The sequence below is a fragment of the Melospiza melodia genome, chromosome 11 (assembly GCF_035770615.1).
Source record: "Melospiza melodia melodia isolate bMelMel2 chromosome 11, bMelMel2.pri, whole genome shotgun sequence".
In the NCBI taxonomy this organism is placed as follows: Eukaryota; Metazoa; Chordata; class Aves; order Passeriformes; family Passerellidae; genus Melospiza; species Melospiza melodia.
The window spans coordinates 13,907,695-13,927,165 of NC_086204.1; the positions used below are offsets into that span (position 1 = coordinate 13,907,695).

A 19,471-nucleotide genomic window follows, 5' to 3' on the forward strand; every position below is an offset into this window, starting at 1 on the left:
TTCTACCTTTTTGTTGTTGTTTAAAAAAAAGGGAAAGGAAAGGTTAATTACACTGTCTAGTTTTTCTTCTCATTCCAATTCCTATGGTGTGCCCACAGGGTAAGTGTAGAAATCTGGGAACATCAGATTTATTTTTCTCTATCCTATTCTTTCGTCTAGTATCAAACGCTTTCAGTGTTTTATATCAACGACAAATTAAAAAGGATCCTGGTATATCCAAATTATATATATAAAAATGGGTACTAAGTATGGCTGTTTGTTTTATACTGAATTACAGTTCTCAGCTTTTATTTGATTTTAATTCCAAGTCATTAGTGCAGACACTCTGGCGCCCAAACAGCGTAGCTAGCCAGAGGGTAATATTAAGAGGTATCTGTATGGCTGCCAATAAGTTACTTAAAGCTGGTTCTGTATAAAATGTCAATTATATTTACTAATGCTGATTAATGATAATAAAGTTAAGGTTTGTGTTCTTTTGTAACAATCTGCAATGGTATAAAACTGGTTATTGTTAAAAATTGTGATAGAATTTGTCATTACATTTACCAGCACTAATGCACAGATTTTCCTTGAATCAGATAACCCATGTGTACAAAACATTTAATAATAAATATAAAGACAACATGAACAGCAGATTATTATAAAATGAGCGTCACTTTCCCACTATAGTTCAATCCTGTAGTAATTTTAGCATAAAATTATGAAAATAATGAATCAAGCATGTGAGATGGTAGCACTGATATTTCAACGTCTGACTTGTGATGACATGTATTTGTGGTGCACTTTTTGTCCTTCACTGGAAACCATGCAAAGATGTTTTACTTTTTTTTTTTCTTACTTATCCTTCTAAAAAGTGGCATTGAATATTCAGAATTATTAATGTCATGTGAAACCAACAAATTTAAGTGTTTGTCTTTTTTGATTTTGGTCTAAAGGTCAGTAAGTCTCTCCAGCTGCTCTGCCAAGAATGTATAGTTAAATTGAGTCAGTAATCTGGGTTTACTTTGCATTCCTGCTAGGATGAAACCCCACATCTGAGAGCTGTAATGTGCATCTCCCAAGAAGCATTAGAACAAAAATGATTAGGACAAGTGATACCCAAAGTCTTCAAAATTACCACTTAGTCTTCTTGGCCTAGTGGGCAGCGAAAAACCACAGAGGGAAGGAAACTACCTGAAAGGAAGAGACAAGAAGGGACAAGATGCTGCAAGAGCAGCTACAAAAAGATTATTCTCTGTCATGTCAGATGATAGAGCAAGGGGCAAATTGCAGGCTGAATGTTTCAAATTGTGCATTAGGAAAAGCATTCCCTAACAAGGTGATGCAGATCAGGAATATGTTGTCTGGTGGAGCTGTGTACTCTCTATATCTGTAGTTGTTAGTGCTCAGGCAGGCAAAGGTGTGGCAAACATCACTGGTGGTGGTGTCAGTGCCAGTCCGAGTGGGACCTTCCAGTACCTGCTCTCCTGGAGTCCGTTCAGACAACCATTTCTGAGGATTCACCCTGTTCAATTCCTCACCAAAGGCACTGTATTCTTTGTACCAGGAATAGGAAATGAGTACTGTATAAAAGGACTTGGGTGTACACTTGGAGTGAGATAATCAGTATGAACAAGGTCTCAAGCCAAAAGCAGCTAATATCATATTCAAAGATCTTAGCCTTAGTGCTATAAGCAAATATTGCAAAAGTTAATAGCATCCTGGCATATAACTATTTCTCATTAATTAGTCATACCTTCTAACCCTCAAAATAGAAAAAAATCTTTGCCTATTTCAGCATTTAAGCCCTAGGTTTGGGGAATGATTTGATTTTTTTTTAGTTTATATTGAAGAAGGAATGTATATGTCTCTTGTGAGCACTGAAATCCAGATTCTGGTGGTTTAACTATTCAGATAATATGTAAAATTAACTTGCTTTGTGGTTCTTTTCTTACCTTTATTTTCATTTTGCTTCAGTAGTACTTGCTACAGTGTCTGCTGCTGGCTGTGCTTATGTTTATTGCCTGCAATTAGGAGGCAAGTTTCATAAAAGCCTACATTGCCTCATTCAGAGGACGACAAATCTGTCAAAAACAAAAAGAAAAAAAACCCCAAAGCCCTGGTTACTCTGCGAAGATGAGAGCTGACTGCATGGCACAATTAGATTTGCTCTGCTGTACCTTGGAAATGGGAAAGATGAGGCTGCTTTTTAATTGAAGTGCACAGCATAGCATGCTAATTCGCTGTTGCTCTGCCAGCAAGGAGCTTGAAGTATTTTAAATAAATGATGCCCCAAACAGAATTTGATTATATCTGTGTTCATGTGACATTCTACTATCAGCCTACAATAATGTGCTGGTTAAGTATAATTCATTGAGTCCTGCAGGCAGTATTAGTTCTTGCTCTTCTCTTCTGTATCAGTTATTGCTACAAATTAATGCAAAGTACAGCAGAGTGCTGCTGCATTGGGCTGTAGCAGCAGTGTGGACATTGTCACCCAAAATCCAGTATAAACCAGCCCAAGTCAGGTTCATGGTGGTGTTTGCCGTGGAGTTTCAGGACTTGTACATCTTGTTGTTCTCTTGCATTGGCCTCTGTCATCCATTTGGCTGGTTCTTCAAAAGATAATCTGAGCTGATCTCAGTGTCTTTGCATCTGCCACTGCCCTTTCTTGCTTTGGGGCATGTGTTGACCAAATGACCTCTTTCAGTCATGTTTCTCAGTGTCCAAAGTGTTTCAAAGGCAGTAAATTCCATAAAACTGAATGACTGGGGAGAGGAGGGAAATTGCCTGCTGCCCAAGCAAAAGGATATGAAGAGAAGCCTTGGTAGTTCAACTGAGGGAAAAGCTCAACAGAAGCAAGAAATTCAATTCCTGAGAAACAAGGATTTCTTGGTTGAGGCAGTGGTGCTGTTACTCTGTGTGCAGGGATGTGCTGTACTGGGCATTGTTTTGCTGGGAAGGAGTCTAGGATGTGCAGGGAGAAGGAATGCAACTGATTGCCCGCTTCAACTCCTACAAATGTAGACATAAGCACACTTTTTGGCTTGTCAGGAGATGTGTTTTGTGGACTTACGCTCGTGGTCCCACACTGATCATGGTCTAAGATCATCCCTTATGATAATTTGGTTTTGTTGTTTAACCTCTTTGCATTGGTTTTAATCCTCTCTGTTGTCAGATGTCTCTTTCTTTTCTTTCTCTATTTCTTCATTCTTCAGAACTCTCCTCATAAACTAAACCCTTTTGCTGAGTTGCTTTAAAAGTAAAAATTGATTCATGAGCTATTTCACTGGAAATCTGAGCAGGAAAAGCTTGCTGGCTTTATGGTCACTCCTGGGTAAGTGACATTCACCTTCCTTCAGTACATGAGAATTCATTTTTTTTCTGTACCATTGCAGGATTCAGGTGTAATCAAATGTTGTGATTTAAATTGATTTCTTTCATGCATCCTTTATGTCCTCATGTATTCTATCTTTTAAAAAGAGACAATACTTAATAATGAGGTACGACAGTTAATTGGTGTTTTGTCTAAAGAATTCTGCTTTTTATACACTCAAGGAGAAATGAATTGAAATGCAAAGTTTAATAAATTCATCATCAGAACTCTATTCTGTAATTTCATATTGTGGTTTGACAACATTTAATCCACTGTTATTGCTTTGAAGGATTTCTAATTGAATTACTCAAAAGACAAAATGGAAAATAAAAAGGGATTATAAATTCAGCAATAATGTTAACAGCCATACCAACTTGCTGAAAGTTTTTAATGACATGCTATGGCTGTTAATAAGGTTTGAAATACTGATTATGTGTGGTGACTGATATTTATGTAAGGAAGGCATTCTCCACAGAATGCCTTAGCAAATGTAAAACTGATTCTGTTTCCTTAAAAATCATGAAGACATGAAAGCTATTTGGATTTACACTTAATTTTCAATCTTGCTATGATGGAATAATTTCTGCTGAAATTCACATTATGGGTGACAGATGTCACAAGGAAGGTTGGTTTGGTCACTTTATCAGTGACCTAGCACTGATATTTTAAGATTGTTTATCTTGGTGCACATTAGTAATTTTTTCTTTCTGTGGTTTCAGTTTTATGCCAGTGTTTGATAAAGTTAATTGGCAATATATTAACTAGTCTCTTCACTGCCTACATGAGAGTTTTCAGGATTAGACTCATATTTCTTGAAATTTTGCTTTGGCTCCCAGGAAAGTTAGTTTGCTGGGAAGCTTGCTCTTTACAATAGCCAAATCTGAATACATGACCACTTGATGAACATTTTAAAACTGAGTGGCAAATTCTTCTCAGAGCATAGGTTTTAAATTCCCTGGTTTCATGTTTCATGTTTCAAAGGTTTATGCTTTCCTCAGTTATTTAGTATTTTCTACCTTATTATTATAGGAAAGGACAGAGCTTGCCTACCTGACCACAAGAGAAAGCTATTTGTAGCTGCAGCCTTCACATATTTGAGTTCTGAGCTTCCCTTTAGAATATTTCACAAATGACGTAAACCTAATCAAACCCTTTTGCCTTCTAGCAGGTGACCTCTGCATGAACTAAAGAGCTGAAATATTATTTAATCATGCTGCATTCCACTTTTTACAGTGCTATGAGAAACATTATTTTGGCTGGCTAGAAGCAACCAATAGAAAATATTTTGTTCTGTCAGGGGTAAAAAAGGCATTTTTATTAGTCGACACTTTGCGTAGACCAGCACTGTTAAATAAATCTTTCTGATCAGTGTGTCCAAGAAGTTTACTAATGGTAAATGTGCAGTTTTGTATTTTTCACTTGGAAGATTTAAACCAGTTGATATTGGAACAAATAATTTGGTAATTTGGACTACCAACTGTGCATCAACCTTTCAGGCCAACTATTAGTGATCTTTATTCTGGAAACCAAAGAAAATCATCTGAATTAAATGCCTTTAATATTGCATTAAAATCAATAGCTATAAATGCTCATTGCTAAAGTTTTATCAGACCTATCATAATGAAACAAAAGGACTGTTTTCCCTATCATGTAAGGTAACCATAAGCAAATACAAAATGTCTTATAGTTAATTTTTAAATTAGAGTGTTTTCTAACAGAGGTGTTTCTTCTGGTTGCTTAGAATAACATTTTCAAATTAAAAATAAGTGAAACAAAACCCAAACATTCAGAATAAGGAAAAACACTGGCTCAACCACCTTCACAGAGAGAGGAATCAATTTTCAAAACAAATTCAGTTATTTTCCTCTTTGTGCTGGGGAGAAAACAAAAAGCTTTTCTGTAATTCGAAAAAGGAGTAATTACAAAGCTGACTAAAGGCAGCAACCAACCTTTCAAGTCTCAGTTGTGCTTGATCTTGACATCCCTCTAATTGCCATTCTTACTTCCAACACAAATATATGTTTTCTGCTTTCCTGTACTGGTCAATCAAAAACCTCCAGCTCATTTTTGACCTTGTCTGCACATGAGTTTTTAGTCATGAGGTGCAGCATTATCCAGAAGGGGTGTAGGAGTGCCATGCTGCTAATAAAGTGTCCAAAGAGGATCTCCCACACAGCACTTTGATAAATGTATTCTTGAGTTTGGATGCTGACCTGTGTTAAAATTGGCAGCTTTTAGATTAGGTAAGTGAAAACCCATTGGAGTGGGTTCTTTTTGTTTGGCTTATTTTTGTCTGTTTTTTGACATACCTAAAGCATCATTAATTTGTGCCGCTCCAGTGAGTACTACAATAAAGAAACCCTATAACAAGGTAGTTTTCTAATTTTTTTTATGAAGTGAGGCAATCAAAGGTTATTTGTCTTGTGCTTTTAACATCTTTCAAAGGTTCTAATTAAAGAGCTGACATAGGGAGAAATAGTTGTGATACCGAAGCAGAGTAAGGAAAAAAAGGGAGAAAGGGATCTGCTAAAGTTGAAAAATTTATTGAAATTCTGATTCTATAGAAACCCTTTATGTGTCTTTTAAGATTTATTTTGTTCTATGCTTTTGATTTTAAAGTTTCTTTTTTATGTGCACCAATTTGTTCTTTCAGTTTTACAAAGTAGGCTGAGGAGAGCCTGTGAGTCTTTTGAGGAGTAGGAGCCCCAGTCTCCCACTGGCTTTTCTCAATGCCCGCTGTTATCTCTCTCAGTATCAACAGGGTCTCAGAGTTATGACTTCTCAGTTCAGCCATGCCCAAAACCTGGACCTAATCCAGAGTGACTTGATCTAGCCCAGTGACACGTTGGTATCACTGGAAGAAAAGGAGAATCTCAATTAGGCTCCCCCGAGTGGAACTCGCAGTGACAGATCTGAAGGAGTAGCTGATCAAATTTTGACACCTTGCTTGCAGCTTTACCTTAAATTAATAAAGTCCAAACATCTAGGAATGGAGCTAGGTGACAGGAGTTTTTTAGTTCTTATAACTTACCACAGGAAAAAGAAAGTTCAGTCAGGTCTCTCAATTCTCACTTAGATTTTTACTTTAGAAAAAACATTATGAATCAGGAGTCATTACTCTCTGTAAGGTTGGAGTTTTTTTTAAACTAAATTTAAATATAAAAATATGTCTTTGCTTTCAAGTGGTAATGGTTTTGCCTAATTGATAAATCTATAACCAAAAGAACAAATGTAGTCTGCAAAAATGAATGGGAATTTTCCAAGCTAAACTTCTACATCTTAATATGCAGTATTTTGTAAGCAAAAATGTGCTTGTTTCACTAGCAGGACATGCTTAGTTATATAAGTCATATGATATCTTCTCAGTTTAAAAATATAACAGTTTTTGTTCAAATTATAAAGGGAATATTTTACTGTGTAAAAACAACATAAATGTCTTCATTTACTTAGTAGACTTGTTTCTAAAGACTTTTTTTAAAGAAAGGAGCATTTTAGAGTGTGTAAGAGAGTAGAAAATAAGTATGTCCTTGAATTAAATCAGTGAACAATAGTCACAGAGCACATTGTTGCTATGGTATTTTAGTGAAATGGTAACTATGTGGAATTTGCTTAATTTTTCTCATCTGAATCTCTGCTCTTTTAGAAATGCTTCCAAAAACTCCACCTCTACAACCTCCCTTCACATTGAAAAGACCTCTTGTTTCAAAGTGCAAATTAATTAATAAAAGCTGAAGGCTTAAGTGGGATGAAACATCTTTATTCTCCTAGAACAAAATATGAAATTATTCATCTTTGGATGAATTGCTATCCTGAATGAAAAGGGATTTTCTTGTACCATTTTATAGAAGATATTTAATGAGATTTTGAATTTTGGGGGGTTGGTTCTTTTGGATTTTTTTTTTTTTGCTAAACTAGTACATCTTGGATCTTATGACAAAAAGCAATACAGTATTGACTGGAAAAGAATCCTGAATTCTGTCATTATCTGTAAAATTTATTGTGTGGCATTGGTTTCAGATCACATCACATCATGGATTCTTGCTGGAGGGGATATAAGCTCTCAACCAGCAGCTACATTTTTGTGAGGCTGACCAGGCTAACCCAAGCCTCTGATGTAATTTAGGCCAGTTTTTTAATTTTTTCCTAATATATATAGATAGCTTCACATACAACCGTGAAAACTGTTATTCCTGCCTTAGGTTAAACTGCTTCATTTCTTTCTTTTTGACAGCTGTGGTCAATAGATGTTGACCAAAAGCTGTCAAATTTCCTTAGAAATGAGGAAGAATTTTTTACTCTAGATGAGAAGCTGAGAGTTATTCATCTTCTATCCTGGGAAATCCTTCCCTTATTTTGACAGGCTTTAAACAAATTGTTAGCTTTAATTAAGTTTGAAATGGGACAAATGCACAACCTAAACTGCTCCTTTCTAGGGTGTAAGAAGACAGTAAAACTAACCACGAGATTCTGCAGTGATGACTCTTGCTACAGTGATTGACTGTAATTCTGTGTTTTGGTACAGTGGAATTTGTGTAGGTTTAGAGAGAGACAGTTTTATGAAGACAATCTTGTGCCTCTCATACAGGAAAGACAAGAGATAGTGGTGTAAAGGATAAATATTAAAATACACACATTAATATATACATATATATATAAAAGTAGTGAAGGCTACAGATACTGATGTGCAATGCTTTAAGGTGGAATTCTCATACTTCTACTTTTTCTTCATATTTTAATGAATAGCAAAGGAATAGTTCTTCACACACAGAGTTGGGTTTTTCCTATTATTAGGGTTCGGTTTTTTGGTGTTTTTTTTGTTTTTGTTTTTTTTTTAAGTTACAATTTTCTAATGGTTTTCTGGACAAGAAATATGGGGTAGACACATTTAAACTAACAGCTTGTCAGGCTAGTGCATCCTCATTACATTTATGGGATCTCTGTAAAAGATGCAGATCTGCAGGTACACTTTGAGACAGTAGAGTGGATTGAATATGTGAGGGGTCTACCCAAATTAACATTACTCACTTTCTAAAGCTGCTCCAAATGTATCCTGTCCCTGCCTTTCCACACTGCAGTAGTGCCACTGGAATGTTCAGAGGGAGAGTAGGATGCTCTAGAAAGCTGACCTGCTGCATGGAGGTTACCAGCAGATAGGGGAAGATCCTCCTCTCCTTCATTGCTTTTCAGATGAGGATGCATTTGGGTCCTCTTGGGATATCAGATAGCAATTTGACTGAGGAGAGATTTAACTCTTCCCTTGTAGACTATTGTTGAATGAAACAGTAAAGTGAGAGTAGTACATGTATTAAATTTAACAGATGAGTCTTGAAAATTCTCACCTAGAAAGCTTTACTTATTCTTATGCTACATCAGTCTTGTAATCATGAAAGCTCTCCCTCTTTTCCTATAGATATGGGTACTATTTTGAAAAATCTATCTACTGCTAAGAATGAGAAGTTAACTATAGAACATTTTTTCATAAAAAAAATTCTTCCAATGCTAATAGATACAACAGAAATACAAGATTTCTGTGTGAAGAACCAGTACAGAAAGAAAATCTGCCATGAGAAGGATGCACTGTTGTTGCACTTGCCTACCCTTGCCTATCTGCACATAAGAAATCTTATGTCTGCTTCATGTGAGCTAAATTAATAAAAAATAAGTCCTCTGTAACTTACTATCAGCATTTAAAATTGCAAACATGTTAAAATAATGCATTGCTTAGCCATAAAACTCATAGGCAACAAATATACATCAGACTAGTCTTGTGGCCACCAAAGATTTGACGTGTATGAGGAAGATTAGACTTTTACATTAAATATCATAAAGTATTTTAATTTCTGAAGCTTTTTTGTTTAGGTCATTGTAGTCAGTGATAGATGAGGTTTAAGGACTTTACATGCAAGGTTTTGCTATATCTTGCAACACTCATTGTGCCATCTAGAACTTCCCATCCTCGTGGTCAGAATAATGGACCAACACAAATTACCAACGTGATATGTAGTGATAAATCCAATAGGTCTATGTAAGGAAGCCTTCATACATGTACAGAGTCAGGATTTGGTCTGAGAAAAGTTGCATTTTCATTCTTTCCAGAACTGTACAAGTCCTTGTCCTGCTCTCAGTGAGACAGAACTGCCACCATTATTTAGGGACAGCCTGAAGATTGCAAGATACGGTCCATTTTCTGTAGTGCTCACTAGACATGATCAACTAATGTGCTGTACTGAGTATTAACCTTTCTTATGAAGTTCTTGGGGAAAATTCCAGGTTTGAGGTTTTTTTATGACAACTTTCAGACTGCTATTTGTATTTTCTCTATATATATGCCCACATGTAGATGGACATGCACTCACACACGTGCTTCCCGAGGAGTGTTTGCATAGTTAACAAACACGTTTGTTACCCTAAAGTAGTTGTAGTTCTATCTTTTTGCATAATTCCAATGCTCTGAAAATCTGTTTAAATCCAAGTACTAAAAATATTTCTGTTGTTAATGTGTAAAGTATCTCATGATTTAAGGTATAGTCCAGAGAATTAAGTGCATTTTTCTGACAGACAAACCTTTTAAAGTCCTTATGCAAATGACTTCTGCAAAACTGGGCACCAAAGCAAGGTGATTTGTGGAGATGCACCTCAGGCCATCTGACTCTCATCTCTCCATTTATTGAACAGGTATAATAGTAATTCTCTACCTCGGAGAGGTGTTCTGAATGCAGTGTAAAGATTATGCAGTAACAGGGTAGTGCAAAAATGAGGGCCCTGAAAGAACACTGAAAATAGGTCACAATAAAAATTTCCAAAAATCTGCAGCCAGACATTTCTGTGGTAATCTCATCATGGTTTTGTTTCTTTCCATGAGACACAAGGAGAGGTGACCTACTCTGTGCACGGCATTTTCACGCTGCTTTTTAAACATGCAGGATGGATCTGCCTTGGGGCTGATAGGACAGGGGATTCATCTCATTACTGATGCCAAATGCAATCAGTAGACAACTTGCTGCTTTAATTTCTGAGGACTTATACTCATAGTTATGGTTGTAGTTAAGCTTATCATGTGATCATTTAGAAAAAAAAGGTGAATAGTTGTTTTTCCTCTAGTATATCTACCCATTGGCAATGAGTAGTTAGGATTAAAAGCTTCATCTAGCCCAAGGCTATAATGAATATTCAGGAAAAATGATTCTGTACTGTTGCTTAGGGAAGTAAAAAGACAACCCCTGTAACATTCAAATCTCCTGTGCCTTTGGAATAAACAAGCATTATTTGATTAACAGGAAGACAGAAGACACGCTGATGTACAGCTTATACCAAAAGAGACTTTATATGGTATTAAATTACCAACAGATTCTTGTAGGTACGGTGCATGAATCAATATAACGTTTTAGCCAATGATAATTTTACCAAGCTTTTATTTAGATGGAATTTAAATAAAAATTTTTATAAAATTTAAATAAAAATTAAAATACAGCAGATAAACAAAGTGTGCTGGCAATAGATGTTACGGTCCATTGGAGCATTTGTTCATTCTTCTGGATTGACACACAGTGTAAAATTATGCTACATGTTCTGTTGCAATCACACTCTATCATTCTTAATGAGAGAACCAACAAACCCAGTTATGTGTAATGAAAGAAGGTAATTTTTAGCAACATGGTAGACTGAACCAAAAGCAGTACATTCCTCTACTAAATTAAGCAGAATAATATTTTATTTAGTTTCTATTGTTGATTTTGTGAATACAAATGCCCAGCTGTTTTTACAGCTAGTAACATTTTAGATAGCAAGCCTTTTAGAAAATATTTCTTGACTAGGCAAGCTTCGTCAACCACTTTATCAATAATAAAAGCTGCAGGCACTTTCATAAACTTAGATTGGACTAAGAAAAGATATTTATGTTGTATTATCACTGACTGTTTGTAATGTGATTTATTTGGCCTCAAGATTCATTCTTTCACAAGTTACATGCTTATCCTTGGATGTTTTATAAATCCAAGAAAGAATCGCAAAAAGCGATTTGTGAATTGAGGTCGGTCTTTCAGAAATCCAAGGAGGTGGGAGGTCCTCAATCAGTCAAATGAATTAGGCAAAAGGATACTTGTACATAACCTCTTAAAAATTAGTTTTTGATGTCATGCTACTCACTTTGCTAAATTTGTGCCTGAGTTTAAAACTTTTTTGGATGGGTCAAATTAGTATTCTCAGAAATCTGAAGTTTTGAGTTGCATTTCTTTAGTCAATGACTGCATTTAGAAGTGAATTCTCTATATCTAATCACTTTAGTGTTTCTCAAAAGTGTGTTGTTGTGTGACCTCTGCAATTTGGTCTTAGTCTAAAGGCAAGGAAGCTTCTGTGGAGAAGTTGTGCACCATCCAGTGAACTTCCACGGATTATACAAATGCAGTTTATTCATTTCCTATGAAAATTTTCTGTCCAGTGACATCAGTATCTTCTGGTTTTCAGCCATCTGATTGCTTAGAATGCATTTTCCCAAGTCCTTAGTGAAAACAGAATAAGAAATTACAAAATTTATAAATTAACAGTGACTTCTCTTTATGGTCTAAAGAAGAAAACGTGAAGTTGAACAAAACCAGGTGAGGATATTATTCCTCTTTCTGAATACATTTTTTGTCTTACCTGTAGAGCACAAAAGCTCTGGTATTCTCAGGCAGTGGCTTCATGGCAGAAGTCCCTCTGGCAGCAGGGATGCTCAGGCTGTGCCCAATGGGCACTGCCAGTGCCCCTGCTGGGAGGGGAGAAGGGGGGCTCAGGTGCCTCTCTGCTGGTCACTGCAGCAGCAGCAGCCCGAGCAGCAGGGTCTGGAGGCAGAGCAAGGAGAGGAGGAGAGTGGAAGAAAGGCTCATCTGGATGTTCCAGCACAACTCCATTGTTGGACTCGCACTGTAAAGGGAAGCAGCAAGATACATCACATGGATGTGGCTTTTGGGTGTGGCACAAGGGTAAACTGGCATTTTTTTAAAGTTAACCAGCATTTTCTTCATATCAGATTTATTTAATGTGCAAATTAATTGTATAAAACATTTTGGGGGGAAATTACCTTCGGAAATACCTGTTTCAGTTCAGAATTGTCAAATTTAATGGGAATTCTAATTTTTTTGTATAAAATTCATCACCTCTCCAATTTCTATCAGTAACTGTCTCACTATAAAACAGAGCACTGCTTTAACTTTTGTTTTGTTATTTCAGTGTTTACATACTAAACATTCATTTTTTTTCCTGGAATATTAAGTGAAATAGGATGAAAGATTTTACCTCCTTCACTTGAATTTTTGAATTATTTTCCTATTAATTTACCTGTGATTGTATGGGGACCAAAAATGGGCAGTTTTCCAAGGCTGATACAAGTGAGCCTTTCAAAAGGGCTTTTTCTAATCATGTGCTGTGCAATCAGATATTTAAACTGTTTACTAGCATGAGAAATAGAAGACCATTCCATTGCATTAATTGCATTAATCTTGGTTTGTCAGAAATAAAACTGATTGAAAATAAAGGTCTTTACTTACTTTCAGGGGAAAAAACAAACAATTATTGTTTATGACAAAAGACGAACTAGTTAAATTGTCTTAGGTAGGGTGAAAACTGGGTTTTATGAAAGATGTCTCCCAAAAAGGTATTCAGTGGGGTTTAAAATAATTGAATTTTTTAAGGCAGTGTGTTAGAGTAGGAATTTTTATGGTAGTGCTATAAGCACAAGGAAGTCAGCATAATGAGTTATGTGGTGCCACATCCTGAACATTATCACAAGGATTTCGAAGGAGAAAAATTAACATAAAGGATATACAATTCATGGCTTCTAGAGGGTCTCTCATTTCTGCATTGGGCCTCAAGGAAATTCAAAACAGAAATGAAAGTCAAAGCTGCAACTACTTTCATACTGCCGGTGCAGCGTTTCATGCATATTTCATGGCAGCTGCATGGGCGGGAGATCACCGCTTTTATTGGGATGCCAGAGCTAAGTCTGAGGATTTTACTATTCATGTCAAGCACTGTGTACTTTCTAGGAACACAGCCTCTGGGGTTTTTGTTTGTATTTAGCCATTGGTGTAAAAAGGAAAAACAACAAGGGGATATTTCCTGTGTTCACTAGATTGGCAACCTTGGTGTCTGCTGGATTGTTCTAAATTAAATTTCATTTAGTCTCATCCCATTCTCAGTTACTACATAGCAATACAACTTTCTGAGTTTTACAATATCCAAAAGGGAGAAGATTATTCATATATGACAGATTTCATTATCTGAGAGAGTGATAAAGACTTAGTAAATGTAAATAATTGCTGCAGTACTGATTAGTCTACCCACAGGTAATACTTGTGCTGAATCTTGTAATGGTACCATTCAATTTTTAACCAGAACATGCACCAGGTTTTCCATGCATCAGTATTGCAAATTTTAAGGTACTTGTTGAAGAGCATTATGAATTGCCCACAGAAAAATAAAACAAGAGTTACATTGAGCAAGGACCCTTGCATGTGCCAGAGGCAGGTATTATTCCACTGAGCTGTCCTCAGTGGAAAGGGTAGCTGATTACTGTCTACATGAGATGTATTCCATAAGAGAAGTAAACGACTGGAAATCAGGAAAAGCTAACACTTGAAGATTTCGATTTCTGGCTTTAACAGAGATTTTGATCTTTCATTTACACTATGACCATCCCAAGTTGTTCTCAGAGTTCAGAAATGCTGAATTGCATTCTGATAGCCCTGCAACCTCCATTCATCCTTGTTCTGATCAAGACGTGATCAGACAATGTTTCAGATTCACATTATTTTGTAGGATACTCCTTGTTTTTAATGTACCTTACATAGAGTGAGTCATTAAAAATGAAAATTATTTTTTAAAAGAAATGGGTAAAATAGTCTGTCATCCAAAATGGTATTTTCCTCTCTCTGAGAAGGGAACATTTTGTGATATCCTTGTCTTCTGAAAAAAAAATCCTTTTTTTCACAAACTAACCTTTCTGTAGTGGATTTGCAGTTACTTGGTGTGTTGAAATAAGTTAACTAATGAGATGAAGCTCAGTTCTGATGTGCAATTTTACAAAATTGCAGCATAGCCACTTAGAGCAAAGTTTTCTATTTCCTTAATATACTTTTTGTTCATACTACTTTTAATTATGTTCTATATTTATCTGGCCTATTTGAACAGGATCCAGAGCTGGTACGGAACATCTGTCGCTGGGTTAGACAAGCTGTTCACATTCCTTTCTTTGCCAAACTGACCCCAAATGTCACTGATATTGTGAAAATTGCAATGGCTGCTCAGGAAGGTGAGTGACTCCAGTGCACAAGTTGTGCAGATTTACTGATCTGCTGCATGGGATAAGAAAGGAACGTTGCTGGAATAGCAGATAACAACAGAAACTAATAGGAAAATATATTGTTTGATATATTTAGAATAAGCACAGTGATGAAAGGTTTCCTAATTTTGTTCATGCATCTGGAATAGAGCAATATATGAAGAGAACCACATTAGACTGTTAACAATACATTGTATAGTATTTCTCTGCATGCTCTTACTTCTGTCATATTTATATGCTTACCATACCACTGTAAATCCCCCTGTTCCTATATTTAGTAGTGAAAATGGTGTGTGTGTTCTGAGAAAACAAAAATACACTACTTGAAGGTATATATATTTTTTTCCTTGGAGCTTAATGCACAATGTGGCAGCAAATAAGTTTGCCAGTAGGTGTATTAATCCATCATTTAGAACCGTGGTAATTGTTTCTTTGTCACATTGCTTCTTTTGTCTTGCTGCACAGAAGCTTGGAGGAGGTGGCCACTGTTTTGGGGTACCTTCAGGTGTTGAACAACTGCTGTAGCAGGTTCTATCCCACACAGCTGAAGGGCAGAGATCTACCTGTCAGCCCCAGCATTTCCACATGCTGTCTTATAGCCCTTACAGCTCTTTCAGCTGATGCAGCCTGCCTTGAAGCTAGTGCTAAATTTGTTCTCCCAGGATTGGTCAGAAGGGCCTTTCTGTGCATCCCCTTGCAGTTTGTTGCTTTTGCTCTCCAGCTGTTTATTTGAATTTCTAGTTATTTCAGAGTTTCACAGGTTTTCTTCAGTATTTTATCTCTCTAGTTCTTGTACACATGATTTAAGAAAAAGCGACTGACCTTTTCTTTCACAGGTGGCGCAGATGGTGTTACAGCCACCAACACTGTGTCAGGACTGATGGGACTGAAAGCAGACAGCACACCTTGGCCAGCAGTTGGTCGAGGACTGAGGACCACATATGGTGGCATGTCAGGTAGGTGTTGCCCTTTTTGATGCATGGTACTTCCTTGGAGGCTTTCAAAACATCAGGAGGTCCTTGTAGTGGGCTAGAATATCATGTCTGCAGTCGCACCGAGTCCTTAAAGCTCACTGCTGGTCAATGTTTCTAAGTCATGACAGATGGAACAGATTAAGTGTGAAGGCTCTTGGGTTGCCCTTTCCTTAATGGTAAAGCACTGCATCAGAATACTGTGATAGGGTCACTGGAGAGGGAAGGAAATCTCTTCCCTCGTGACCCTCGCTTTTCCTCAAATTTTTCATCCTGTCACAATTGTCAGGCCCCACGTTAGACAGAGGCTAATGAAAGGGCATCGCAGGGGGAAATATCAACAATCCAAATGCAGTGTATGTTTCATAGCCCAATCTCCAGCCTTCCTTGCTCCTTCCCACTAAGTGCACTTTTTCCAGAGAGGTTATTTCCTCCTCTTCCCACTGTGGTAAAAATGATAGACAGTATTAGGCAAATATATGCATATTTTTGTAGCCTATTCCTCAAGATATACAAGAATATCTTATGTAGCCCATATTTTCAAATCCTGCTTCACAGTTTAATTTTCAAACCAGCTGCAAAACTTTTACAGTCCAGTTCAGTGCCGGTGCACACTAATGTATTAATCTATTGACCCTGTGAACTCTGTTGCTGTGACAACACAAACTTGGCCCTGAAGACAATACTGTGAGTTTCTTGGCTTTACTGGTATGGAGATTAGTCTCCTTGGTGATAAAAGTAGCAGTAAATATACATAAAAGAAGTAATAGCATCCTCCCAATTGAGTCAAACATTATTCCATTGGACCCGCCTCCTACCTCACCCCAAAAAAGTAATCAGAGGAGACCAGACAGGCAAAAATATCCTTTATTTTATGTGACTGGTGTTATCCTTAGAGAACCATAGGAAATGTAGCAAAAGATGACTTTTAAACAAACTTTAATTCAGATGAGTGTATTCAGTGGCAAATTGTGTTATTGCCTTAGATAACTACATAGAATTTGAAATTTTTTAGAGAAAGCTGAAAAGTAAGAAAGTGATAACAATCAGAAAAAATCATTATGCCTATCGCATAATGGTTTCACAGTGACAGTCCAATAAGATGTTATATTTTAATATTATGCAAAATGGGAGGAAGAGGGGAACAAGAAGAGAACAGCTAAAGCCCATTTCAATTTCTCTAGCCTGCCATGTTGACAGGAAAAGAATAAAGGAGGTCACAGTGGGTGCTGTGCATTAAAAATTAATAAAAGAACTATTGCAGTAGTATTTTATATAAGTAACGCCATTCACATTTTCTCATTTAAGTTGCAATTTGTGAATATTCCTTCCTACCGTAATTCTGCCTAATAAAATATATAAAATGGCTGCATTTTAGAGAAGTGTGTCTATGTCACAAATTTGAAACACGTATGCAATGTAAATTACAGTGGCACCTGCATGTCCAGCTGTGAGGATGGAACAGCACTTCTGTGGTTTATAATACTAAATGGAGCCAAAGAAAAGTTGCTTCTTTATTTTATTTATATATATGTGTGTGTGTGTATATTTGTAAGTATAAATTTTTTTCCTGAATTTTTTTGTGTATCAGAGGAGAGAAAAAATTACATTTTAGGATGCACCATTACCTGTGATGCAAATCTGCTTATTTAAAAAATATTTAGAATACTGAAAGTGTTTTGGAAGAGTCATCACTGGGTCCCAATGCCACAAGTCCTTGCACAAAAGAAAGCCACGGAGTCAATAAAGTCAATAATTTGGCAGGATATTGCAATACTTCCTGCTCAGCAGTCAGGTGTAGCAGTATACAAATTTCCAAAAGCAGGGAAGCAATTTTAAATCAGGAGAGCTAGCATGCTTACAAGAAGACAGAAAGTGGGAGAGTGTGTCATCTTGTCAGAGCAAGGGGCAGGGCGGCCGTGTTCCAGCTGTGCCACAGCGGAGACACGTGGCCTGCAGCCAGACACTTGACCTTTCTGTGCTCTGTTTCCCCTGTCTGTGGGATGGCAGGAACACCACTTACATGCCTACAGGCTTGGTGGGAAGTGCTCTGTGGTCTTGGCATCAAAGTCGCTTCACAGCGGAACATACTGGGTTTCTATTTTGATGTGCGTAAATTTGTTTTATTTTATTATCTGATAGAGTCAGTAAGTTTTTGTTGTTTTTCCAAATAATTCTTCTCAAGGGAGAATTAATTTTTGAAGTGAAAGACAGCACTATTATAGAAGCAGTAAGTCTGGTTCATTTTCAGCATGTTTTCCCAAAGCACAGCTGGTTCATTGTTGTTCTGTCGTGCACAGACCTAGGGCAGATACAGCGCACAGCCAGGCTGGATCAGGCTTTCTGGATTTTTCCATGTGTGTAGATTGTGGACTGGCGGTGATGCTCCCATGGCCCAGAGGAACAGTGAGTGAGGCAGGAGTTCTGGCCCCAGCCCTGTGGAGGTCTCAGCACAGGGTCCCCTGAGGTGTCCTGGTGAGGTCTGAAATGCACCTTGACTCAACAGTGGTGACCCTCAGCATTATGCAGCCCCTGTGTGTGTCTGCTGGCCCTGGCACTTACCAGGTCTCAGGACAAGAAGTTGGTCTCTTCAAGGACCAATGTTCTCCAGGGATTTATAAAGTCACTGTGTTAGGGCAGTGCAGGTTGCATCCTCCAGGTGAGTGCAAACTCCCACCTCTGAGTTTGATGAAGGCTTCCAACAAAGAGCAAATAACAAAGATGGGTTAGTGCCGTGCCCCAGCAGCTGCCCAACATTTTGACAGACAGACTGTCCTCCAGTGTTCAAAAATGTCCTCCTACATGGCCATATACTGAAAAAATATTTTCCATATAAAATTTCCCCTTGGCCTCTTCATCCTTTCTCTTCTTGTCTGCCTCATGCAGAAGCAGCTGTATGCAGGAGGTTCATTCTTCATTTTTCTAAGTATGCAGGATGTTCATTTTTCATTTTTGAAGCGGAATTTTTTTTTTTGTAATTCCTCTTAAATTATGAAATCACATGTAGTTTCCTATGATTTATCTAACATAAAGAAAAATAATAAGAAAAAAAGTTTATTAACATCATTGCCAAATCCTGAGATGTTTTGAGAACAGACTTTTGTCTCTTTTTTTTTTTTAAACGTTTTTTAAACAATTGTTCAAAGAAGGAGAGACTTAATGGGATTACTTTGAAAGCCCCATTTAGTTTTGAGTTGTCAGAGTCAGTGTTTTCTTGTCAGCCAGTGCTCGGGCAGTGACCTTCCTGTTTTGATCTAATTTGATCAGCTGAAAATTGCTAAGCTGCAAGAGGCATCCCTGTTTCCTCCTTTGTACCCTCCTGTTTCTTGGCTGGCTTTGACAGGGAGGGATCCCAGTATCCCAGGTTTGACTACCAGGCTGTAGGACCAGTCTCTCTCTTCTCCACTTCCCTGCAAATACTGAATTATTAATACAAAGTGAAACAGCTCTCACAGGATACACACTCATACTAGCACAGCCTGCTGACCTGAACATGAGGAGAGCCAGGTTTAAATCCCAGGTGTGAGCCCAGGTCATAGCTGAGCCCCCTGGATTCCAGTTTTACCCTAAAAATATTGAGCTTTATAAAATATCTTAGGTTTTTCTTCTACTTTTACCTCTATCCTTGTGACTATATATATACATATATATAAATATTTTTTTTCAGGAAAAATTTCACTTTAATTTTGATATGTTGTTATTTTCTAAAGAAAATTAATTTCCAATCTGCATTGTAGAGCATCAGATGAGTCTAAAGGCTATGGTAGCCCTGCAGATTTTTGTGGCCCTGTTATCTGAGAGGACATTGTGTTTAGAGGATCCCCCAGT

General features: G+C 37.2%; 1 protein-coding gene across 2 annotated transcripts in view; it reads left to right on the forward strand.

The window, feature by feature from the left end:
- Positions 1–19,471, forward strand: part of DPYD (dihydropyrimidine dehydrogenase) — a 329,324-nt gene that overhangs the window by 228,558 nt on the left and 81,295 nt on the right. For both annotated transcript variants that reach the window (XM_063165647.1, XM_063165648.1), the window contains exons 17-18: positions 14,522–14,642; positions 15,509–15,628. In XM_063165647.1, the coding sequence (XP_063021717.1) occupies positions 14,522–14,642; positions 15,509–15,628 (241 nt within the window). The remainder of the gene's footprint in view (positions 1–14,521; positions 14,643–15,508; positions 15,629–19,471) is intronic.